The 27002-nt window shown below is 38.9% G+C and overlaps 1 protein-coding gene across 1 annotated transcript in view; it reads right to left on the bottom strand.

Moving 5' to 3' along the window:
• The window catches only part of MORC3 (MORC family CW-type zinc finger 3), a 40083-nt gene that overhangs the window by 9749 nt on the left and 3332 nt on the right, over positions 1–27002 (bottom strand). Inside the window, exons 2-14 of the mRNA XM_067035068.1 lie at positions 21351–21423; positions 19481–19613; positions 18343–18557; positions 17654–17801; positions 15851–15998; positions 13263–13391; positions 12924–13046; positions 11306–11403; positions 4634–4738; positions 3653–3775; positions 3477–3551; positions 2259–2304; positions 89–255 (exon numbers count right to left, since the gene is read on the bottom strand). Of these exons, the coding sequence (XP_066891169.1) occupies positions 89–255; positions 2259–2304; positions 3477–3551; positions 3653–3775; positions 4634–4738; positions 11306–11403; positions 12924–13046; positions 13263–13391; positions 15851–15998; positions 17654–17801; positions 18343–18557; positions 19481–19613; positions 21351–21423 (1583 nt within the window). The remainder of the gene's footprint in view (positions 1–88; positions 256–2258; positions 2305–3476; positions 3552–3652; positions 3776–4633; positions 4739–11305; positions 11404–12923; positions 13047–13262; positions 13392–15850; positions 15999–17653; positions 17802–18342; positions 18558–19480; positions 19614–21350; positions 21424–27002) is intronic.

Genomic DNA, 27002 nt, shown 5'->3' with positions numbered 1-27002 from the left:
CTTAGAAGCGTATTACTCCATTAAAGTGCCAAGTAAAGGCTGTTTAATATTCATTCCCCAAATGGAAAAACACATTTTAGCCACTGACCTGTTATTCTCAGGTTCAGACTGGGGTGAACCTCGATGATTATTTATAAGTCTCGGTGCGTAAGTATTTGCCACTTCTGAAAGATGTCCTCTTGGAACATTTTCCTTAACGGGAGGAAAGCTCTGACTTGACACAGGAGTTGTTGGAAACAAGAGTTCAGCAGGAATCTGTTGAAGGAAAAAAAACTGATTTTAAAGAAATTTTTTAAGCGTGTCATGTTCCAAACACGAGATACTCTTTCCCCTTTCCCCCATCCCAACACGCCCTGAGAACTACCCTAACCACATAAACTCCTTGTGCTGTGCCAGACCAGGGAGTGACAAACAACAGGCCCAAGAGCCAAAGAGCACCTGCAAGTGAGCTAGGAATGCTTTTACATTTTTAAAGGCATGAACAAAACAACAAAACAAAGAAAGAATATGCCACAGAGGCTGTATATGGTCCACAAAGCCTAAAATATTTACTATCTGGCCTTTTACTGAAAGATTTGTTGACCTCAGACTATATAGAACATACAGAGATATAATAAAAACTTATTTTTCTAAGAGAAAGAAACTGAGGATACAGTCACAAAGACACTGCCTTTAAAAACCAAAGTAAGCCCACTATTCTTTTTCTCCCAGTTCTGTTCTCACCCTCAAACCCTCAGCCTTTATACAAGAAAACATTTCAACATAATGATAAGCACAAATACACAACTGCAGCAGACCACAACTTCTGATACAAGAAGTACAACTATCTATTTATACACTCAGAAGAAGCTCAACACCATTAAGCATTAAGAAAGATAGGGGGTATGGAAGGACTTCCCTGGTGGCACAGTGGTTAAGACTCCACGCTCCTGACGCAGGGCACCTGGGTTCGATCCCTGGTCAGGGAACTAGATCCCACATGCATGCTGCAACTAAGACTTTGCATGCCACAACTAAGGAGCTGGCAAGGTGCAACTAAGGAGCACCCCTGCTGAAACTAAAACCTGGCCCAATCAAATAAATAAAATAAAATATATATTTTTTTTAAAAAGATAGGGGTATGGATTAAGAGATAAAAACTACTATGTATAAAATAGATATGGGGGGCTTCCCTGGTGGCGCAGTGGTTGAGAGTCCGCCTGCCGATGCAGGGGACACGGGTTCGTGCCCCGGTCTGGGAAGATCCCATATGCCGCGGAGCGGCTGGGCCCGTGAGCCATAGCTGCTGAGCCTGCGCATCTGGAGCCCATGCTCCGCAACGGTAGAGGCCACAACGGTGAGAGGCCCGCGTAACGCAATAATAATAATAATAATATTAATATTAATATTAATAGATATGGGCTTCGCTGGTGGCGCAGTGGTTAAGAATCTGCCTGCCAATGCAGAGGACATGGATTCAAGCCCTGGCCAGGGAACATCCCACATGCTGCGGAGCAACTAAGCTCGTGCACCACAACTACTGAGCCTGAGCTCTAGAGCCTTCAAGCCACAACTACTGAGCCCACATGCTGCAACTACTGAAGCCCGCGCACCTAGAGGCCATGCTCCGCAACAGGAGAAGCCACTGCAATGAGAAGGTCGCACACTGCAACGTAGAGTAGCCCCCGCTCACTGCAACTAGAGAAAGCCCGCACACAGCAACGAAGACCCAACACAGCAATAAATAAATAAATAAATAAACAAACAAATAAATAAATAAATGCAACAAGGACATATTGTACAGCACAGGAAATTATAGCCATTATTTTGTAGTAACTTTTATTGGAGTATTATCTGTAAGAATTCTGAATCACTATGTTGCACACCTGAAACTAATATAATATTGTAAATCAACCGTACACTATGGTTGAAGGGTCAACACTACAGCTTTGGTCCAGGTTAGTACCAGCATGTGGCTCCCTGGGTCTTCCTATGAACTTTTCCTTGACTGTCTACCTAAATAAGATTCTTAAAAGAATACCTGCCTTTCCTCAGAAGATGCCCAACTGAATAATAAAATTGAGAAGTTTGAGTGAAGTTGTGGGTTAGAAGTCAGTATTGGGAAAGAGGGTAAGAAGGGGTACAAGAAGAGAAGAGAAATGTGAACTGAATGAACGAGATTGCTCCAATTTGTTATGTAACTCCTAAGCTTAAAATTGAGTATTAAATTAATCACAACACAATACAAGACACAGCTATGAAATGGAAGGCCTAATTACCCGAGGAATTGCTTCCGGTTGTCTGATCCTGAATTTTTCCTTGTCTCTTAAAAAAAAAAAAAAAAAAAAAAAAAAAGAAAGAGAGAGAAAAGAAAAATGTATTTAAATTTACTTCATTATGATTTTTCAATTCTGTTTTCAAATGACCTACTTGCCATTTCACTACTAAGTCAATAAGATAGGTACACTGAACTTGCTTCCATTTCGTTAGAATCAGTGGTAAGCCTTCAGGCAGGGAAGTACTTTCCACCTCTTATCTCAGCAACACCCTAATGTCTTCCACTCCTGCTACTGGATTTACCTTTAAGAACAGTGAACTATAAATCAAAACCACCCAGAAAATCTTCATCAACTCAGTCTTCCATGTGCAGTACATAAGCCTAATGTTCACCATGGCTCACTATCGTTCTCCAGCTTCTCTCTCCCACCTCTATTTTCCATTATCCCCATTCACATATTTACTGTAGTAAAGCTGAACAAACCATTGCTTCCTACCCAACAAATCCTACCTTTCCTTCAAGGCCTATTATAAAAATGTCCTTCATGAATTTTCCCGATCCATTTCCCCACCCCCAGCCAGAAGTAATTTCTCCATATGGGCTTCCTCACAGGACTGGATCATGCCTTTTACGGGAGTCGTCAACTTCAAATTGGTAATACACACACATCTCACCTTCCCCGTTAGACCATGAGCTCATAAAGGGCAGTATTCACTTTTGATTCACTGGTGTGTAATCCAAAAGAACAAAACTATACTGTAGGGCTTCCCTGGTGGCGCAGTGGTTGAGAGTCCGCCTGCCGACGCAGGGGACACGGGTTCGTGCCCTGGTCCGGGAGGATCCCACATGCTGCGGAGCGGCTGGGCCCGTGAGCCATAGCCACTGAGCCTGCGCGTCCGGAGCCTGCGCTCCGCAACGGGAGAGGCCACAGCAGTGAGAGGCCCGCGTACGGCAAAAAAAAAACAACAAAAAAACCACAAAACTATACTGTATATTCAAAGTATCCTGTAGATAGGACAGCAATAAACAGAAGGTATCCACAGTATAAACTTTAAAAGCACTTGATGTTATGCACTCCACATCATCTTTTTTTTTTGGAGTCATAATCTTTTTTTGGCTATACTGCTTTATCTTGTAGAAATATCAACTAATGCTACAGACACACCACTGTTGATGATCTGGGTATTATTTTCCCATCATACATAAATATACCACTCACTTCTTTTTGTAGGTTTTTTCATAAGTGGGATGCACCAAATCTTCATCTTCAGGTTCTTCTGGAACATCACAATTTCTAGTCAGAAAAATGGGAATAACACGTCACCAGCGCCTATTCATACACCTTGAACAGTACTTTCTGCCTTTCCAAAAAGGCTACTACCAACTATATGGTACCTGAACTGTGGGTCAGGGTTATTGGAGCAATACCATTTTTCTGGAAGTTGATCTATCCCATCTGGTAATTTTCGCCACTTTAGACAGGAATCACATTGAACCCATGTCTGATCAGGACGTTTCCTGTAACAAAATAGCAACTAAATATTAGCATGGAAATATGGATCTAAGTACTTCACTAGACTTTCCACATCATTTCTACCACAAAATGCCCCTATTATTTAATTCTGTCCCTGAAAATTCCGGAACATTTGACAGTGAGTTAAGATTTTAAAAACAATTTTGGCTACCACTGAAGGTTAAAAGAGACAGACCAATTTAAACAAACTGACTTAGTCTTGTTTAATAGCATACTATTACATTTTTTCTATAATAAAAACTAAAAAACTTAGAAAATACTACAAATGCCTTGCCCTGAAATTTATGTTAAGTTAGTGTCTGCAGTGTCAAATCTAATATACTTATTAGCACAATAAACCATTCAAAGTACAAAAAATAGGCAAGTTGTATTATTGTAATTTAAGCAATTTTTATAACTGTATTACATTTTACCCTCTATTACAGCACATTTCTGAATAATTTAAATGTATACATTCTTTTAGTATATAAAAGGCTTTCGAGTTGTGGGATTCATTTCTTACTATGGATTTGATTCAAAAGTTTATGAACACTGTAGAATCACCATGCCCTCCAATATCACATCTTGATACTATAGTCACTTTTAATTTTTTAATTATTATTATTATTTTTTTTTTTTTTTTGCAGTACGCGGGCCTCTCACTGTTGTGGCCTCTCCCATTGCGGAGCACAGGCTCCGGAGGCACAGGCTCAGCGGCCATGGCTCACGGGCCCAGCCGCTCCGCGGCATATGGGATCTTCCCGGACCGGGGCACGAACCCGTGTCCCCTGCATCAGCAGGCAGACTCTCAACCACTGTGCCACCCGGGAAGCCCCCACTTATTATTTTTTAAATGTACTTACTGTATATCTTCAACCAGCAAAGTCAGAGGATATTCTGCATTTTTCTTCACTTTCATTTCATTCCAGTAATCATTGAGCTTATCTCCTAGTGCCGTTACTGTAAGCCTTAAAAAAAAGTAAATTATAAAATCAATTAAAAAAAAAAAGATAAAGATTAAATCTTTGACAGAGAAAGCATAAACAACCTGGTACTGATCATGTGAACATGGGGGGAGGGGCCTCCAAAAGGCACAGTTAAGAAAACTTAAAGTAATGGCAATTTTCTCTAAGGATGTAGATAAGTTTATAGAACCGAGCCAGGACCATCTAGGAATAAGACGGACAATACTAATAACACTTTGGGTCCTCTGTTGAGGAAGCGTGTTGCAGACCAGCTACTGGGAGAACCACAGGCTTTATGAATTTCACCCCAACCAACAAACTTACAAGCTTCAATGCAAACCAGAATGCAGCTGTTTGCTTTATAAAAGTATGTAACCATTACCAGCAACTATAATTCAAAATAGCTTCTGTCCCACAATTAAGACTTTCACTTTTCCCACAATAAGGTGTCAGTAAAAAAGTAAATCAGCAGGACCTGCTAAGATAAACATGACTACGGCCACAAGTGAATAATCATTTGTTAATGAGTTAAATACCTACTGTGCCAGGAACTGTCTGCACACACAAGATACAGTCAGTGTAACATCTTAAATTTAAAACAGACTTAATGTGATCCCTATCAAATTACCCATGATGTTTTTCACAGAACTAGAACTAATCCTAAAATGTATATGGAACCACAAAGACCCAGAATTGCCAAAGCAATACTGAAAAAAAAAGAAAAAAAGAAAAAAGCTGGAGGCATAACCCTTCTGGATTTCAGAAAATACTACAAGGCTACAGCAATCAAAACTGTGTGCTACTGGCACAAAAACAGACATAGATCAATGGAACACAATAGAGAGCCCAGAAATAAACTCACACACCTACAGTCACTTAATCTTTGACAAAGGAGGCAAGAACATACAATGGAGAAAAGACAGTTTCTTCAGCAAGTGGTGTTGGGAAAGCTGGACAGTCGCGTGTAAATCAATCAAGTGAGAACATTCCCTCACACCACACACAAAACTAAACTCAAAATGGCTTAAAGACTTAAATATAAGACATGACACTATGAGATACCTGTAAGAGAACACAGGCAAAACGCTGACATAAATCATAGCAATGTTTTCTTAGGTCAGTCTCTCAAGGCAAGGGAAAAAAAAAAAAGCAAAATTAAACAAATGGGATCTAATCAAACTCACAAGCTTTTGCACAGCAAAGAAAACAAAGAGACAACGTATGGAATGTGAGAAAATATTTGCAAAGAATACAACTGACAAGGGCTTAATTTCCAAAATATACAAACAGCTCATACAAGTCCATAACAAAAATAACAACCCAATAAAAAATTGGGCAGAAGAACTAAATATACATTTTCCCAAAGAAGACAGAGAGATGGCCAACAGGTACATGAAAAGATACTAATCATCACTAATTATCAGAGAAATGCAACTCAAAATGACTATGAGGCATCACCTCAAGCCGGTCAGAATGGCCATCATCAAAAAGTCTACAAATAATAAATGCTGGAGAGCATGTGGAGAAGGGCAAACTCTCCTACACTGCTGCTGGGAATGTAAACTGGTGGAAGCACTGTGAAAAACAGTCCAGAGGTTACTTAAAAAACTAAAAAGTTACCATATAATCCAGCAACACCACTCCTGGGCATATATCTGGAGAAACCTATAATTCATAAAGATAGGGCTTCCCTGGTGGCGCAGTGGTTAAGAATACGCCTACCAATCCTGGGGACAAGGGTTCGAGCGCTGGTCCGGGAAGATCCCACATGCCGCGGAGCAACTAAGCCCATGCACCACAACTACTGAGCCCACTAGCCTCAATTACTGAAGCCCGTGCGCCTAGAGCCCATGCTCGGCAACAAGAGAAGCCACTGCAATGAGAAGCCCGCGCACCACAAAGAGTAGCCCCCACTCGCTGCAACTAGAGAAAGCCTGCACGCAGCAACAAAGACCCAATGCAGCCAAAATAAATAAATAAATTTAAAAACAAAAAGATACATGCACTTGGGGCTTCCCTGGCAGTCCAGTGGTTAAGACTCTGTGTTCCCAATGTAGGGTGCATGGGTTCAATCCCTGGTCAGGGAACAAAGATCCCACATGCCACAGCAAGGGGTGAGGGGGGAAAAATGATACAAGCACCCCAATGTGCAGCACTATTTACAACAGCCAAGACGTGGAAGCAACCTAAATGTTCATCGACAGAGGAATGGATAAAGAAGATGTGGTGTATACATCAATATATACAATAGACTATTACTCAGCCATAAAAAAGAATGAAATAGTACCACCAGCAGCAACACAGATGGATTTAGAGATTATGATACTAAGTGAAGTAAGTCAGACAAGGACAAATATTATGTATCACTTATATGTGGAATCTAAAAAGTAGTACAAACAAACTTATTTACAAAACAGAAACAGACTCACAGACTTTGAAAACAAACTTAATGTTACCAAAGGGGAAGAGGGTTGGGGAGGCATAAATTGAGAGTATGGGATTAACAGATGCATACTACTATATATAAAATAAACAACAAGGATTTACTGTACAGCACAGGGAACTATTTCAATATCTTGTAATAAACTATGATGGAAAAGAGAAAAACAATTATAGACATACATATATACATATAACCAAATCACTTTGCTGTACACTTGAAACTAACATAATATTGTAAATCAACTATACTTCAATAGAGTAAATTACGCTTTTAAAAATTAAGACTCAGGGGGCTTCCCTGGTGGAGCAGTGGTTGAGAGGCCGCCTGCCGATGCAGGGGACACAGGTTTGTGTCCCGGTCCGGGAAGATCCCACGTGCCGCGGAGCAGCTGGGCCTGTGGGCCGTGGCCGCTAGGCCTGCGCGTCCAGAGCCTGTGCTCCGCAACAGGAGGGGCCACAGCTGTGAGAGGCCCGCATACCACACACACACACACACACACACACACACACACACACACACAAAATTAAGACTCGGGCTTCCCTGGTGACTCAGTGGTTAAGAATCTGCCTGCCAATGCAGGGAACACAGGTTCAAGCACTGGGCAGGGAAGATCTCACATGCTGCGGAGCAACTAAGCCCGTGTGCCACAACTACTGAAGCCCACGCACCTAGAGCCCGTGCTCCTCAACAAGAGAAGCCTCCACAATGAAAAGCCTGCACACCGCAATGAAGAGTGGCCTCCACTCGTCGCATCTAGAGAAAGCCCACACGCAGCAACAAAGACCCAATGCAGCCAAAAAAAATAATAATAAATTTAAAAATTTTAAAAAGTAAATATCAAGACCTGAAATTCTGTACTGACAGGTTAATATTATACATATATATTCCCATTCATTATCTCTATTTTCTCCACCAGGAAGCCCCACTATAACAACATATTAACATCCAAATAAGAATGTATCATCTCCCCTCCCAAACACGGTTCCTTTCATATCACTTTTTCAGTTCTTCCTCATCTCTTCTTATCACCTCTATTCCTCAATCCATGAGACTGCACCCATTTCTGTTGAAAATGTACCTAGGAGTGGAATTGCAGGGTCATAAGGGTGGACAGTGATGTTCACCTTTACTCAATACAGTCTAATAACTTTCAAGAATGATCAACAATTTTCACACCCAACAGCACATACAGGAGTTCCAACTGCCCTATATCTTACCAACATTTGCTATATCTTATTCATTTTAGATAATTTTTCCATTTTGATCTAATGTATCAATACTTTTTGCATCCTGTTAAAAAAAAACCCACCTAAATGAAAGGTTATGAAACTATTCTTGTTTTCATTTCGTTTTTCCCTTCTCATTTAGGCTTAAAATCCATCTGGAATTGATTTTTTGCTTCATGTAAGAGGGAGAAGTTAACGTTCATTTTGTTCATACAGGTAGCTGCACCATCATTTTTAGAAAGATGATCATTTTCCTACTACACCTTCGTCATAATCAGCTGACCATATGTATAAAAAGGGATTTGTTTCTGGCTTCTCTATTCTATTTCACTAAGATTATTTTTTCATTAATCCCACACTTCCACTACAGCTTTTTGAGCACTGATATTTAGTAGTATGAGTCCTCTTGATTTGTTCTTTGTCTTAACTATCCTTGGTCTTCTGACTTTCCACATAAAGTTTAAATTAAGCCTATTAACATACACACACACCTGCTGGGATTTTTTTTTAAACCTGGAATTGTATTTAATTACTTTGGAGAAAAAAATGACATTTTATAATATTCAGCCTACCAACTCCTGAACCTGGTATACCTATTTATTCAGATTTGAAATTTCATTCCACAATGTTTTATAGCTTTTAGTGTGTTGACGTCTTTGCATATTTTATTTATTCCAAAGCACTTGCTTTTTTGATATTATGCATAAATTATTTTTTAATCTCATGGTTGTTTTTTTTGTTTGTTTGTTTGTTTTGCTGGTAAACAAATACTGAATACTTCTTATCTAGCAACCTTAGACTCTGTATTACATTGCAGATTATTTTGGACTTTCTATATACTTGATATTGTCACCTACAGAAAATTACTTATTCCTTTCCAACCCTTATACTTTCATTTCTTTCTTTTTTGCCTTATTTGTTCTGGTTATTTCCTCAGGAACAATGGTGAATAGCTGATAACCTTATCTTACTCCCACTCTTAAGGGGAAAGCTGTCAATAATTCCATTAGGAACTGCTGTTTTTTTGCTAAATAGTTGGTATTGCTAATATGCCCTTTCTATTAATGGTTTTGTAAGAGTTCCCTTTTTTCCTACATCACAAATCGATACTGTGGTTTCTCAAGTGCTTTTTCTGTACCTATGAAAATAACCATGAGATTTTTCTTTAACATCAATATGATGAATTACATTGAATTTTGAATAGTAAAAACCACCCATGCCATGTTGGAATACAATCCACTTGTTTTTAATGTATTATTCTTTTTACAAGTCACTAAATGGTATCTGCTGTTTAATTAAGATTTTCATATCTTAATCATGAGAGAGTGACATAAATTTTCTTTCTTGCAATGCATTTGTGAGTTCACTACTAGTTATGTGGTCTCCTAAAACCTTTAATGATTGTGTACGCTGGTGCTGACACTTCCTTAAATGTTTTTAAGTATGTGGGAAATATTTGATTTGATTCAGTTTGAAAGGAAGGTGTCCATATCATCTAAAACAGTCTAAAGTTGTTCATGCTACCCCTGTTTTTCTGTCTGTAGATATGTAGTAATGTCCTTTTCATTTGTTATTGATGATTATTGTTTTCTCTTTTTCCTTAGTCTTGCCAGATGCTTATAGACTTTGTTAATCTTACCAAAGAACAAACTTTGGGCTTTTGATTGTGTCAATTATCAACTTACTGTCTTCCAGTTCCAAACAGGGTTTTTTGGTTCAGTTTTGTGATAAAGGAGTTTGATCCTGTAAACATTCGTCCTTTGCCAGCCTGAGGAATGTTACACTGGGTTAATGGGGCAATGAACCTACCAGGTGAGAGCAGCAAGACACATGGCCTTCAGGTCTGGTGCTCCACTATTATTTGGCTGGAGCCCATGGCCTCCCAAAGGAGCTCCAGCTGTGCTTTCAGGCCACGCTCTTCCCTCCAGTAGCAGGAACCAGTTCCAGCATATACTCACACCCTTGGGCAAAGACAGGTCTCCTCTACAGAACAGCTCCAGCCCAGGCCCACCCACATCCCCTGGCAACAGCAGGCCATGTCTACAGACCCAGACTGGCCAGGCCTTCTGGCAAGCTTCTTGCCATGGCAGGTAGCCTGTTTCTGTGTTTGTTATGACCTCTACAAAGAGATCTGAATCTCCGACATCAGGGACCAAGGACCCTCTCCTAGTTCCTTTACTGTATACTCTTTTTCAACCTAGAGGTAACAGCTGCTGTTTTGTATCAGCTAGTTCTGGACATCTACTGTCCTCTTTTACCTCTTTGAGTGATCACCTTCTACTATTCTGGTTAACAACTCCCTATATTTTCCCTGTTCAAATAACAGGGGTAGCTTCTGTCTCCAGACTATACTCTGAATATTTATTGATTTTCTCTATTGTGTGTTTCCTAATTTGCTGATTTTGCTCTTTATCATTTCCCTCCTTCTACTTTGTTTTATATGAAGTTTGCATTCTTCTTCATAATATACGCTCATTAAGACAACTGTTTCTGCTTCCTAAATTTACAAGTAAAATTGATGGTCATATTTATTTTATGGCTTCTGATCACTCTTAAAAGATATGAGCATTTCTGTCTCATGTACATAGGACTAAGTTATCTTAAAGTTCCCATCCAAGATCAAAGTTTCTGGATTTTATATTACACAAAAAAATGTTACCAAGAAAACAGGAACTTCCTCTATTTAGTACAAATCTCAAAAATACTTCATCAGTAAAGACAAAGGATAATATATTTCTATTTGTGACACAGTAGAATACAATCCCCAGGGATGAGAAAATAATTACATGTGTTTTCTATGCAAGCTTCCCACAAAACAGAAAGAAATCCAGCTTAGAAAAAGTTATGAAAGTATTTCCAAAATAAATTGTAAGAAGTCAGTCATTTAAATAGGTAACATACCTGTATTCGTTAGTATAATCGAAATCTTGTTTATTATGAGTTGGTTTTAGGAAATAACAGTCTATAATCCCCACTACTCCAACACCCATGTTGTTTGCCTGAAAAATAAAACTGGCATTTTAAACATGAAACATGATGCTCCAAACAATTATCCCTTCACCAAAATTTAAGATGTGTATGAAACATTTTCCTATTATTTTATCTCATGATTCTCATGACATTTAGATTGAAAAACAGTGTCTGGTAGGTAATTTACCTTTCTGGGAGCTAAGTCCTAAATACGTAACAACAGCTTTCCTCCAAAACCACTTCCCCTGTTATCAAGTATTCATGTAGACAAGTATTATCATTCCCAATGTTATACTAGGGAAGAAAGATGCCCTCTACTGGGATGCAATTTCTTAGCTACTAAAAACCACAACTAACTCCTTCCTGTATCCACAGTGCCTAGCAAAGGCTTTGGAACATAATATTCCGTAAGTTTGTTAGATAAAAATTAAAGACATTAATCCAAAGTTACACACTCAGTTGTTAATTGTGAAGTAAAAACTTTAATTCTACTGACCTAGGTTATTTTTTAAACCTGCTAGCTAGAACACTGAACTCAAAGTATCTGAGTCATTTTCTGATTATCTACATGTGATTAACACATGTGTATTTTGTTCACAACTATAGCTGAGTCTAAGTATAAAGAGAAAAAGTGAAATACTGACTTATGAGAATTTTCATAGATACAACTATAGACAAAACCATGAAAACCTAATCATAATGCTATTCCACTAAAAGCCATCAGTGGTTCCTCATTTCGTCCAACTTGTAAACCACAGAACCCTTCAATCTTAGCTCTTTTTCACCTCCTTTCTGGCCTCATCTTCCTCTCTCCCACTCCCCACTTACCACCTGGTCCAGGCATAACAAATGTTCTGTGAAAACAGGTAAAGGATAAACAGATCGACATAGTGGGCAATGTTCACCATCCTAAATTGAATTCTACAACAATGGAAGTGGTTTAGGAGGAAAACTCTGATATATTCAGGAACTAACTCCAGAAAAGTAAATCACCTATGAGATACTATTTTTTAGGCTACTGAGTCAACAACTAATTAAAACCAATCAATTTTATTCTAGCATGAAAAAAATCAAGGATCCTTTTCCAAATGTAGAGAAAATGTCTGCACCTGTGCCTGAGGTCTGGCAAGTTACTTATTAGCCCCAATTCCCTCATCTGTAAAACAGAGATAAAATGTTCTGTCCTCAAATTAATATAAAAGCGTTCTAAGGTCAAGTGCCATACCAATGTTATTAAAAACACTGACATTAGGCAGGACTTCCCCGGTGGCGCAGTGGTTGGGAGTCCGCCTGCCGACGCAGGGGACACGGGTTCGTGCCCTGGACAGGGAGGATCCCACGTGCCGCAGAGAGGCTGGGCCCGTGAGCCATGGCCGCTGAGCCTGTGCTCCGCAATGGGAGAGGCCACAACAGTGAGAGGCCCACGTACCACCACCACCAAAAAAAAAAAAAAAAAAGTCATTTGGCAAAAAGCACCTTGTTTCACATCTGACCCGGTAACATGTTATCCTTTTATAAAAGATACAGACATTTTCAGATATAAACTTACCCTTAACTGACATCCAACTTTTTCATAAGCTTTGATGAGTCTATTTCTGTGATACATCATTATCCCATAATGATCTTTATTTCTGCAGTTGAATCCAAAAGTAATTCTCACAGTTTTATTAGTCTTAAATGTTAAGGAAAATTCTGAACACAACACCTCACTCCCTTTAAACCACCATTCCTATTTCATTATTTTTTGAGTCCAAAGGTGCAAAGCAGGGCAAAAGTTGGAGAGGATTAGACTCTTATCAGGATAAAAGGAGAAAGGGGGAAGGAAGGGAAATACACTTGACTGATACATATCTATACACAGCATCATAACAAGTAAAATAAAGGATACTAAAAATTTGGGTCGATAAATATCACGTTCAATGTAGGCAAGACTCTTCGAAACTAGCTGTGTCTTCACTTTCTGGCCACGCAAGATGATCTGCATTCGTGGCTTTAGATACAATATACTACAGTAAGCCTGCAAAGACACACAATTATCTGTCCTTTCCAAATAATTATCTATGGATTTGTTCAACATTACTTACGCATGTATTTAAAAAGGAAGCTACCACCTTGCTTTGATAAAAGACGTATCAACTCTTCAATAAAATACTAGACTATAAAGGTGTATTAGTTAATATCTGAATACTTTTTATTAAAAACAAGCTCAATATATACTGTAGCCAGTAAAAATGACTTACAGAAAACAATCTACTGACCTACATAGATGTTGATATGTTAAGAGAAAAAAAGTTAAAAAACAGCATGTAGGGCTTCCCTGGTGGCGCAGTGGTTGAGAGTCCGCCTGCCGATGCAGGGGACACGGGTTCGTGCCCTGGTCCGGGAAGATCCCACATGCCGCAGAGCGGCTGGGCCCGTGAGCCATGGTCGCTGAGCCTGCACGTCCGGAGCCTGTGCTCCACAACGGGAGAGGCCACAACAGTGAGAGGCCCGCGTACCGCAAAAAAACAAAAAAACAAAACAGAAAGACCCCCAGCATGTATAGTATGGTCTCATTTTAATTTTAAAAAAATGTCTATGTATACAAAACGGACTATTTTCTGACTCTCCTGTCAAAACTATATATTGCTATTATAATTTTAAAAGCATCAATAAATTTTATTTGGGCAAAAATAAGCCAAATCTAATACAAACAAAAGGGATTATAAGCTTGAAAAGGAAAAAAAATCATAAATAATGCACCAACAATTAAGCAGAATAGACAAATAGCACTTTTTCCATATGGAGCTGTAAAAATCAGCAGTCTATCTAAATGTCTTTTCAAGTCTTTTTTTTTTCCTTTCTTTTTTTTTTTTTGGCCGCGCTGAGGCTTGCGGGATATTAGTGCCCTGACTAGGGACTGAACATGGGCCATGGCAGGGGAAGTGCCTAGTCCTAATCACTGGACCGCCAGGGAATTCCCTAAAGGTGTTTTCAATTCTTAATACATGGAAGTTTAGATACCTTAGATTTGACCAAACTTTGCATCCTAAAACATATTAAAATATGATCTCCTGTGCCTGCCTCCAAGCTATCAGAAATCTCTGAGGGAAATGAATTGAACGACTCAAGAAGGATATATGAAAAGTTCAACTCAAAACTAAAATTTGAACATTTCTCTTATTTTTTTTCCTGACTCCTGATTTCAAAATTAGTGGTGTTTGGCCCATTTATAAAATTCATTAATGACATTTTAAAACATTTTTTTCAAGGTACACTAACATTATACCATCTGCTCTGGCTACCTCTGGATATTCTTGAGTTAAGATTTTCTTAACAACTAGGACATACTTCACTAACACATTGGGGTATATCAAGGAATAGTAACAGCTGCCATTGTAATTGCTAGAATCTCAGAAAAAATTACATAGTATACTTGTTAACATCAAATGAATCCTTAGCTTGGGGTTATGAAATAATTTTAGCACAAAAAAGGGAAAAGGGGAATTCCCTGGTGGTCCAGTGGTTAGGACCACTCTCCCTGGTCGGGGAACTAAGATCCCACATGCTGCAGTGCAGCCAAGAAAAACAAAAAGAAGGAAGAAAAAGGGAATAGTATTATATGTCTTATCATAGTGACTAAGGAACTTAATATTCTTTGTTTTTATTTATTTATTTATTTAGGCTGCGTTGGGTCTTTTGTTGCTGTGTGGGCTTTTGCCGGTTGCAGCGAGCAGGGGCTACTCTTTGTCGCGGTACACGGGCTTCTCATTGTGGTGGCTTCTCTTGTTGCGGAGCGTGGGCTCTACGCGTGCGGGCTCAGTAGTTGTGGCTTGTGGGCTTTGGAGTGCAGGCTCAGTAGTTGTGGCGCATGGGCTTAGTTGCTCCGCAGCATGTGGGATCTTCCCGGACCAGGGATCAAACCCGTGTCCCCTGCAGTGGCAGGCAGATTCTTAACCACTGCACCACCAGGGAAGCCCGAAACTTAATATTCTTATTATATCAATACTGTTATATTGAGATATTAATTCCTTCAATCTTAAAAACATTCTCATCTCTAGAGTCAAATCTCAAAGATATTTATCACAAAATTATATTAACGTGCATTATGCATAGGTTATACATAATTTATTGCTTTAGGGTATCAATAATGTGTGTGTGTTCCAGAGAATATTTTAAATTTTAAAAGACACTCTGAATCTGACGTTTTGATTGAGTCAATCAATATGGCCATCACAGGACAAACTGATTCTAGTATTCCCAATTCAAACAATTAACCACACAGTGAAAGAACTTTTACAAGCACTGTTAGACCTGATGACTTTGTAATTAAAAAACTTTTCTAAGCAAATAAAACAAACAGTGTGCACAAGACAAATTTAATAAATTGGTTCATATCTGAGATAGAGATTTCTGGCAGCATTTATAATACAAGTGGTTAACAATTTCCATTATTTGATTATTTTCTCATTCCCACAAAGAGAGCTGAATACATACCCTCAGAGAATAGTCACTCTCAGGGGCAATTTGGTCCACCCTTTCTTGCTTCTTGTACCCTTTCTTCCCCGCTGTCTCATCTAAATCTTCTGGAATTCTGATGTCATATTTATCCTTATCAAAATCAAACTCTGTTGCACTTTTGTAGCTGCAAAAATAATTTTTTTAAGAGCTAAATTTTAACTTCACCATAAGATAAGCAAGCAAGTAACTTAGTTAGCAAAACAAAACACGAACATGCGGTGGGAGTTAAGGTCAGAGGAGTTGGAGGGAGGGAGGGAGGGAGAAAAGAAATCCAGAAGGTACAGAAAAGAACTGTATTCATTCACACACATTACCACTGGGAGTGTCAAATGATAGAGCCACATTCTGACAGTTTCTTAAAAAAATAAACATGCAACTACCATATGATCCAGCAATTACACTCCTGGGCATTTATCCCACAAAAGGATGACCATATTCCCACAAAAACCTCTATGCGCGTATTTTATAGCAGGGGTCTCCAACCCCCGGGGCCTGTTAGGAACCCGGCCGCACAGCAGGAGATATACAGCTTCACCTGTCGCTCCCCATCACTGCACTACTGCCTGAACCCCACCCCCCGACCCTGTGGAAAAACTGTCTTCCATGAAACCAGACCCTGATGACAGAACGGTTGGGAACCGCTGTTTTATGGCTCTGCTTGTAATAACTGAAACTTGCGATCAACCACGTTGGTAAACACACTGTGGTCCATCATATAATGCAATTACCACTCAGCAAGTAAGAGGAAGCAAACGGACACACACAAGAACCTGGATGAATCTTCATAAAATTATGCTGAATGAAAAAAGCGAATCCCAAAAGGTTTCACACAGTGTGATTCCAGTTACAGAATATTCTTGAAATGACAAAGTTATAGAAATGGAGAACATGTTAGAGGTTGCCAGGGATCAAGGAAGAAGTGGGTGTGGATATAAAAGGGATCCTTGAGTTGATGAAATTGTCCTGTACCTTGACTATATCAATGTCAGTATCAACAGTGCTATTGTACTGTAGTGTTCCAAGATGTTATCATTGGGGGAAACTGGGTAAAGGGTACATGAGATTTCTTACAACTACATATGAATCTACAATTATCTCAAAATTAAAAGTTAAAGAAAAAATGGGTAGGAATGGGAGGGGCAGGGAAGAAAGTAAGAAAAAGAAAATAAAAGCAAAAGGGAATACAGGTGGTCAGAAAAGCACAAGAATTAAAGGATTTTAGGATTATCACTATTTGTGCTTTATTCCTATGGTTCAACAGATCTTAGATCTCTCAATATCACACATTTACCCTAAATTTTAAAACTTTATTTGCAAAGGATTTTATCCTCACAAAGATTTAGCAACACAGAAGTCTCATTTATATTATTTTTCTCAACAGATGCTGAATTGTGCTTAGCTTTATGTAATTAACCAAACAGACAAAAATTTCTCTAACTTACTCAAGTTGGGACTTGTTGGCTGGGCTTTATCTTTTCATTTCATTTCTCTTGTTTTTTGAGAGGGATGGTATAACCAAGAGAGAAAATAGAGTGCTATGGAGACAGAGTGGCAGGGCTAGGAAATTTAATTTTAGTAATATGCAATTATCTCAAATTGAAGCCAAAGTAGCCTCAATAAAATACCCTTGGAAAAGGTAAATCATTAACTATGCCATAAAATGAGGACCTTCCAATACATTTGCACTCTTGTGTGACAAAGCATGAATGTAATGAAATTACTCCCGCACATGCACTTTACTTCCCAAATGGTTAACAACTAGCTGAGGTCTACGTTTACCTTCTGAGATTCCAAATGATGATCCTCGTCCCCTTCTTACCCATGATAGCATCAAGCTCTGCCAGTAATTTCTGTTCCGTAGAAAATAGAGAATGTTCCAGAATTGCAGCAAGACTCGCTTTTGATTCTGTTAAATTAATTATCTGTCGTATATCCTAAGTTAAAGACTTAGACCAACGATGTATTTTTCACAATTATGATATGGAAACCAACTCAAACTAACTGAAAAACCATTTCCTAAATTATTTTCTAAGTTTTAAAATGATAGTGTGATTTCAAATGAACACCAAGAAGGATGAAGTATGAAGAAGATTATTATTATTCCTACTTTAATTATTTCCAAAATTTGAATGTTTATACAGAAGATATTTTCCTAAGGATATCTTGCTTTCCATGGTTTCTGGTGAAAATTTCAAGCCAGATCATACGCTTATCAGACCACAAAAAGACTGAAATAAAGAAGCTTAACATAAAATGCAATCGCCTTATGCTAAGGATTTCCACGGCATAACTCCAACAGAGCCCACAAAGGGACAAACACGTGGCCCAGATGCAGAGTAGAGGCCGTGGACGGGAACAAGAGCTAGAAGGGAAGGTATGACTGGAAAGCAAGAATCTGGAGGAGGGCAGAAGGACGGAATGGGCCCGACTGTCTCTTTATAGATTCAATTTCAAAACCAGAAGGATATGGTGCTTGTTGAAGGCCACTATTGGGACAACAACATGTTCTGCTTTTATGACTTCCAAGTAGGTCTGAGACAAGAAGCCCACGCTCATGCTTTCTCCATTTCTGGTAAAAACCATTGCGTCTTTACCCAAACGCATAGAGCCTGACTTGAAGCCATTCCCATACAATCCAACTGGGACGTGACCATTCATGGTGACTTTGTCACTGAAGCCAAAGCTAAAAAGAAAAAAAAATTAGTAAGTATGTATAATCTTCATTATTTCAATTCAAAAACTGTAATACCAAGTAAAATGCCTAAGTCTGAATGTTAGTCTCATCCTTCCTTGCTGTATAATCTTGGGCAAATTACTTTTAATCTGTATTGATGTGTTTCCGTAACTCTGAAATGAAGGAAACCAAATCCACATTATAGGGATGTAAAGATTACACATACTAAAACAGGAACTCATTGCCTGGCACATCTTAGCTAAATGGCTAAATGATAATTCAGGCTCCAAGGACCTTGAGATTTCACCCCATGAAATCTCTTCCTCTAAGTGTGAATGATTCTCTTGTTCTCTGCAAGCCTGCCGTACTGTGATTATTGATCGGGTGAACCTGCCTTTTTTATCAGTGTAAGGAGTATTTGAGAGACAGCAGAAAGGCCTCTGAGGCAAATCCTCCCTCCACCTCATACCTGTACTATGTATCTCAGCTTCTATTTCAGGCACATTTGGCTTCATCCTGACATCCTATTCTGTGACCCTAGAGCCCAAGCCCTTACGACTATGCTACTTCCTCATCCTCTGTGTCACTTTAAAATTACCAGTCCCCATTCCCCAAAATGGTAAGTTTTATTGGAAATAGTAGCTAAAACTATTTCCACTAAAGCACAAACAACTGATGTCAATGTGCTACAACTCTAAAGGAACGGTGGACTTTTAGATAAGTCAGACATGGGGGCGGGTGGTGAGAACGGCAGGGACTGCTTAATAGTCTAACAGTAGAAGTAAATGACGGATGACTTAAGAGAACAGAGCACACTGTGGGCATAGCATTTCATGTTTAAAAAACAAAAACTACAGGCTCTAAGTATGACACATGAAACACCTGAACTAGGTAAAAGCAATGATTTTAAGGAGTGTGACACTTTTACATACCTCAGCATTTTATGTAATTTGTCTGAAGTCATACCATTTCCATTATCAGTAAATGTCAGGCATATATGGTCATTTATCACTGTTTTGTCAATCCATATCTGTTTAGCATTCACATCAGGATCATAAGCATTATCTGAGAAAGTTTTGCGAAATTGTGATTTTGCATTTTAATAAGAGCAATTAGTTCAGAACAACACTTTGACAAGCAACAGAATAATATATTTTAAGGAGAATTTAAAAGCTGAAATGCTTTGGAACTCCTAAGATTTGACAACATGAAATTAAACTGTACCATGCTATATATTGTTCATTGACTATTACAGAATTAACTCTATCTAAAGCCCTCCATTTGTTATACAGAGAGCAGAGACTGGTACCCACTACACTAAAAAAGTGTAAAGCCAGAAGAATCACTGCACTGAAGAGATAGATGATCAAGACAGGAAGGTCTTCTTCTGCCCAAAGAACTAGCCTAGCTATCATAAGGGAAACAGAGCTGAGTGCCAACAGCACTGCAAGTTAACACGGAAGGTCCACAACAGTTACTGAATACATGAGAAAGCAGTCTGCTAACCTATGCACACAGATGAAGGTTTACTTCTACCCAGTTCTTCAACTTGTAGCCCTTTTCAATCTGGCAGAAGTTTCTGGTGGCTGGTACATTTTTCTCTTCTCTGTACACCACACCGTTTAACACCCTTGCCTAGCATACCTGTTTCTCTCAGAATAGGTAAGTGTGAGGAATATATCAAAAAAAAATGAAAAAATTTTCAACAGTAGCCGTAATAAAATCAACTGGTGAACTATCTAAGATCTATCAGAATATCCCTAACTGACTAAAACTGCTTTCGAGGTGTATTTTGAAGCCTTCATTATAATATAAAAAATGGTTCTCAAACTATCCTTCCATAAGCTTTCAATTGAAATCCAATCATCTTTTTCAGCAAACATCTTAGCTTCATAAAAAAACTTAAAAATTCGGTACCCCACACAGAGCACCGTGCTTTCCATTGCGCGAACCCAAAGCCAGAGAAGCGCTATGTATGAACAACCCCAGGCTAAGCAGCTCCTCCGGGCTGCCATGACAAAGAATGACCGCGAACAGCTGCCGTGTCATCTCATTTGCACTGCAGAGTCTACACCTGAGCAGCACACGTTAGCTGCGAGACTCTGGAAAATCTAACTTCACCCAAGAAAAGAAGGGCTCTCAAATGTTCTTTTCTTTTCCTTGCACATCCAACATAGGACCCTTTCGTGATAATGAATCTAAAGTATATCTAAGAATTCCCAAGAATTCATGTGCACTAATTTTACCAAGGAAAAAAAAACATGACCCATAATGCAAATCTGAACACAACCTTGCCTCTTTTCTCATGTTCATTAAAACACTTTTAAAAATAATCCTATACCTTGATCATTCTATCTACTGGAAAAACCAAGAATTTATTATCACAAATCTAACATAATATAATCCTCCTAGTTACTAACACCAGAAAAATGAATCCACTGTTATAAACATTTTCAGACTATTAAAAAAAACCCCATAATTCTCACTTGTTGGCAACAGACGTATTTCTTTTATAATGGACTAAAAATACTTTCAACATAAATGCTTTAGGAACTTGGCAAATTAAAATACTTTGATAGTAATATAGGGAAATACTCTGACAATTGTATACGGAAGGCTGAGCAGTGATTAATTTGACAGCAGTTTGAATAGTTGTTATGCTAGGTAACCTTTACCAATGTTATCGCTGAGATACACTTTGGTTTTTTTAAAAAGCACATCTGCATACTATTTTTCAATAAAAAGCTTTTTAGAACTTCAATTGCAAGCAACAGATTATATACGAAACACCAATTTACTTACCTATTAATTCAGCAACTGCACTAAATGGCCAAGTGTGACTAGTAGAATTTGTATGTAAAAACTTCGGGCAAAGCTGAAATAAACCAATGATTCATGTAAATTAATTAAGGTCTTACTTTTGAGAACAGACGCCAAAATAATTTTCTGTCCCAGTATTAAGAGAGACCACGCAAGAATGACTTAGCTGCTTGTGTCAGGATATACCTGGAAGACATAACCTGGAAAATAAGGCTGTAAATCAACTAAATAGTTTCTCATCAAGCTGTGCTGCAAACCCCTTGCCTCCTTGTGTCCACCAATCCAGAGCCCTATCATAAAGTGCCCAATCCCAAAGCTATCCACCCTACAAGACCTACCTCAAAATTACCAGGAGATAAAACTAAGACTTTGTCAAAGGGGTGTTTTCTCCTTTAGTGCATTAAGCTTAATAAACTTAGCTTTGCTTATTAATCAACAGGCTTTTCTCATGGTCTCTCCAAGTTCATTATATCAACAGTTGAACTTGCAGCACTGGAGCAGTATACATCTATAAAGCCTTCAAAACAATGTCAAATAACAGTTCAAATGCAACAAACCTTCTTGACCTCCAGAGATTTTATGTCTGATTCATGGTAACACAGTATGGAAGAGTATGTTAATCAACCTCGTGCTATAGGGAACTCTCTAAATTCCTGAGGAGTACAGATATCAAATGCCTAAAAATGTACAAATGGTTTAAAAAGGCTGAGTCTTGGAAATTTCAATATGCAGAGTATTTCCATGAAATGAGGACTTTTCTGTGTTCATTTTGAACAGATTATCACATATTTAAGGGGGAGAAAGGAGGCACTTTAAGTGTTTCATGTGAAGAGCCCTAGAAATATGATGAGATTATAAATCCAACCAGCTGCATTTATAGTGTTCAGCTGCTGCCACAAGGTGTCAGAAAGGTCTACTTTCCCTCTGTCCACCCTCGACTTTAGACAATCCCCAAGCATTTGTTTACTATCAGGTTAAAGTACACAAGTGAGAAATAGTATTCCGTAGAAGAGTGGTCTTCAAACTGGAGCATATGTAATTCAGACCTTCTACGGCATACTTTCTATAGCATACATCCACGTAATAATGGAGTATAAGGAATTCCCCAACTTTCTAAAACAAGAGTTTTTGTAAAGAAAATCTATTTCCAGGCCTTCATCTTCTACAAGAAAACTTTTGTCAAATTAGTCTACCTGAGTCCTGTCCCAGGCCCTCCCCTTGCACAAGCATCAGTCCTCCATTTACAAAAGAATACAGAGTGTACTCCTCACCCATTCTAAATCTTACTATGGGGCATGGCTCTGGGGTGTAAAGCCTCTGGCTACCAAAGGAGAAAACGATTAATCAACACCAGAAACCCTTAGAATAGTTTGTCTTTGCTCTCTATTTTATGAATTTGTTAGGTGTGAAGTCTGGAGTTAGAAATTGGGTATTTTGGTCCATGTTGTAATACTTCGATTTTAGATGTACGGCAGACTGTGGGTAGACTGTCAACTTACACTAAATGACTTCATCCTATATACCAACTCCAAAGTGACACGGTACACACTGTTCTTGAGTAAGAGTCCCCGGGGAGCTGAATTCTAAACAGTGGTTTTTTTGGTATTTAAACAAAAGCATTATTTTCAACTACTTTTAATTCTCATCTCTAGAACATGTCATCAGCTGGAAAGAAAAACACCCTTCAACAGCCAACACACACACACACACACACACACACACACACACACACACGACATGGACTGTGGAGTATCTTCAACTAGATGCGTAATCCTGGGTCAGCAACTTAACGCTCTGGGCCTCAAGTTTTATCATCTGTGAAATGAGGATGATAATAATATCAGCTTACCAAGACATTAAGAGAATTAAAAAACTTAATATTTATACATGCTTAGAAGAACACCTGGGACATAATAAGCATTATAAGTGTATGTTTTTTTAAAAAAGTAAGTATACCCTTAAAGGCACAACTGAGCTCATATATAAACAAAGAAAATCCTCAAGGGCCTCAAGTAAAGAAGGAATTAAAAACTAAAATAAAGTTTGAAAATGTGGATTAGAGTGGGGTGCTTATCTGGAATACAAAGGTTTCGATTTTAATGGTGACTCAGGGATAGGAGACATGGCAGAAGAGAAGCACGCTCTTGAAGTAACTGCCCCCTCTCACCTCTTCAGTAAAAAAGAGGGTGGGGGCAATATGCCCAATGGGGAGCTTTCTGTTTTGGTCTGGACTCTAGGTTAAAAAAAAAAAAAGTGCAACATGAAATTCTGTAAAGAGGCATGCCTTCACTTGGGTTAAGCATTTCAATTTATATAACCTTCAGAACCACTGTGGAGACACAGCCTCAACGAGACTGCATAGGATTCTCCCAGAGACATTATTTGGGGAATATTTGAGTACACAATCTAAAATAACATTTAAGGAAAAGATCCACCAGGAGAAAATATTAGCAGACAAGATACAGTATTAGACATCGACCCCCAACACTAGGTAAAAGAAATATCAGCCTATAAAACAGGAATCTCTTGAAATAACTAGACATTTAAAAAGTAATCCTCCCCTCCAAAAAACACACAAAAATGAGATACAATGAAGGCCACACAGATATTTTAAAGAATCAATAGAGGGACTTCGGACTTCCCTGGTGGCACAGTGGTTAAGAATCCACCTGCCAATGCAGGGGACACAGGTTTGAGCCCTGGTCCAGGGAGATCCCACATGCCGCGGAGCAACTAAGCCCGTGCACCACAATTACTGAGCCTGTGCTCTAGAGCCCAAGTGCCACAACTACTGAGCCCACATGCCACAACTACTGAAGCCCACGTGCCTAGAGCCCATGCTCAGCAACAAGAGAAGCCACCACAATGAGAAGCCCATGCACAGCAACAAAGAGTGGCCCCTGCTCACCACAACTAGAAAGCCCACACGCAGCAACAAAGACCCAACGCAGCCAAAAATAAATACATAAAAAGTATATATTAAAAAAAAGAATCAATAGAACTTTTAGAGTCAACAAATAGTCACAAATTTAAAAAATCATTTAAATATAAGACGGAAGCCTGAACACATGGACAGTGTTTACCTCTGCTGCCTCCCGAAACCGCTCTATAATGAAGGAAAAAAAGGGGCATAAACCCAGAAGAACAAAAACAAAGAAGTGATTACTAATAGCAGACAAAATAGTAGTTTGGCACCTGGAAAACACAGACTAGTGACAACTGATATAATACCCTGGAAAAAGCTAAATCCGAAGCCTGTAGGAGATGAGAAAACCAACCAGAAGCAAGTCAGGAACGTTGGCAACCCCAGAAAGTCTTAGAAATTAGACTTTGTACCTTTGAAGTAAAAGATACTAGAAGCTGTATGAAAACAAGATAGGTTGAAAGTCTTTAAAAGAAGAAAGATTCCCCAGCTCCTTCTTTTACCCTAAGCAGCCCTTCAACTACCCTCAGCAAACCACGTAAGGCTGGAGGTCTGTTCTCTGGAGAAACTGACAGTGGTGGGGGCTCACAGACAATCAAAAGCAGGTGGGTTAAAAGCAGGTCAGCAAACAGACCAGAAATAAACCCTCTCATATACGGTCAAATGATTTTCCACAAGGGTATAAAGACCATTTAATGAGGAAAGGACAGTTTTTTCAACAAATAGTGCTGGGAAAACTGGATATCCATAAAAAGAATGAAGTTGTACCCTTACCCTATACCATAAACAAAAATTAACTCAAAATGGATCAAAGAGCTGAAACCATAAAACTCTTAGAAGAAAACACAGGGGAAACCATTTACAACATCGGACTTGGCAATGATTTCTTGAAATTACCAAAATTTAAAACTTCTGTACATCAAAGCAGCGGTCCCCAACCTTTTTGGCACCAGGGACTGGTTTCCTGGTGGGGGGGCGGATGGATGGAGAAATGGTTCAGGCGGTAATGCAAGCGATGGGGAGCCACAGATGAAGCTTCACTCGCTTGCCAGCCTCTCACCTCCTGCTGTGTGGCCCGGTTCCTAGCAGGCGGTGGACCACTGCATCAAAGGACACAATCTACAGAGTGAAAAGGCAACCTACAGGATGGGGGGAAAAAATCTGCAAACCAAGTATCTCATGAAGGGTTAATATGTACAATTTACAAAGAACTCCTACAACTCAACAAGAAGACTACAAACAGATTAAACAATGCGCAAAGGACTCAGATATTTCTCCAAAGATGCTCAACATCTCTAATTATTAGGGAAATGAAAATCAAAACTACAACGAGATACCACCTCACACTCAAAGGGTTGGGAATAGTTAAAAATCAAAACAAAAAACAACGACAAAAGCAGAAAGTAAGTGTTGGGGAGGCTGTGGAGGAACTGGAACTCATGTGCACCCTTGGAGGGAATACAAAATGGTGCAGCCACTGTAGAAAACAATATAGAGGGGCCTCAAAAAATTAAATATACATTTGCCATAGGATCCAGCAATTCTAATTCTGAGTATATACTGAAAAGGACTGAAAGCAGGGTCTTTTTTTTTTTTTTTTTTTTTTTTTTGCTGCACGCAGGCCTCTTACTGTTGTGGCCTTCCCGTTGCGGAGCACAGGCTCCAGACGTGCAGGCTCAGCAGCCATGGCTCACGGGCCCAGCCGCTCCGCGGCATGTGGGATCTTCCAGACTGGGGCACAAACCCATGTCCCCTGCATCGGCAGGTGGACTCCCAACCACTGCACCACCAGGGAAGCCCGTGGGGTCCTTTTTCCTCCTTAACTGAAGTATAGTTGATTTACAATGTTGTGATAGTTTCAGGTGTGCACCCAAGTGATTCCATTATACATGCATACATATATACACACACAAAGATATGTGTATGTGTGTGTATGCAATATATATATATATATATATATATATATATATATTGCATACACACACATACTTTTTCCACTCTTTTCCAGTATAGGTTATTACAAGATATTGAATATAGTTCCCTGTGCTATACAGTAGGTCCTTACTGTTTTTTATTTTGTATAAAATTTATCTATTTTGTATACAGTAGTGAAAGCAGGGTCTTCAAGAGACATCTGCACACCCATGTTCACAGTAGCATTATTCATAATAGCCAAAAGTGGAAGTAACACAAATGTCCATCGATGAATGAATGAACAAAATGTGGTATATTCATAGAGTGGAATATTATTCAGCCTTAAAAAGGAAAGAAATTTTGATACATCTTACAGCATGCATGAACCTTGAGGACATTATGCTAAGAGGAACAAGCCAATCACAAAAAGACAAATAATGTATAATTCCACTTATATAATGCACCTACAGTAGTCAAATTCACATAAGGTAAAATGGCCAGGAGCCGGTGGAAGGCGGAACGGAGGGTTATTTTTTAATGGGTACAGAGTTTTAGTTTTGCAAGATGAAGTGTTCTGGAGATTGGTTGTACAACAATGTTAATGTACTTAACGTACTGAGCTGCACGCTTAAAAATAGTTAAGATGGTAAATTTTATGTTATGTGTATTTTACCACAATAGTAAACAAATGAAAACCAAATCTGCAAACTGAACAATGGGATACTATCTTCTTTTCCCTGCTTCAGAAGAGCTAGCAGCCAGGATTATATAAGCCATGCAGGAGACTAGATGTAGAA

Source organism: Kogia breviceps, chromosome 5 (genome assembly GCF_026419965.1).
Source record: "Kogia breviceps isolate mKogBre1 chromosome 5, mKogBre1 haplotype 1, whole genome shotgun sequence".
Lineage (NCBI taxonomy): Eukaryota > Metazoa > Chordata > Mammalia > Artiodactyla > Physeteridae > Kogia > Kogia breviceps.
This window is presented reverse-complemented; position numbering and strand designations above follow the sequence as displayed.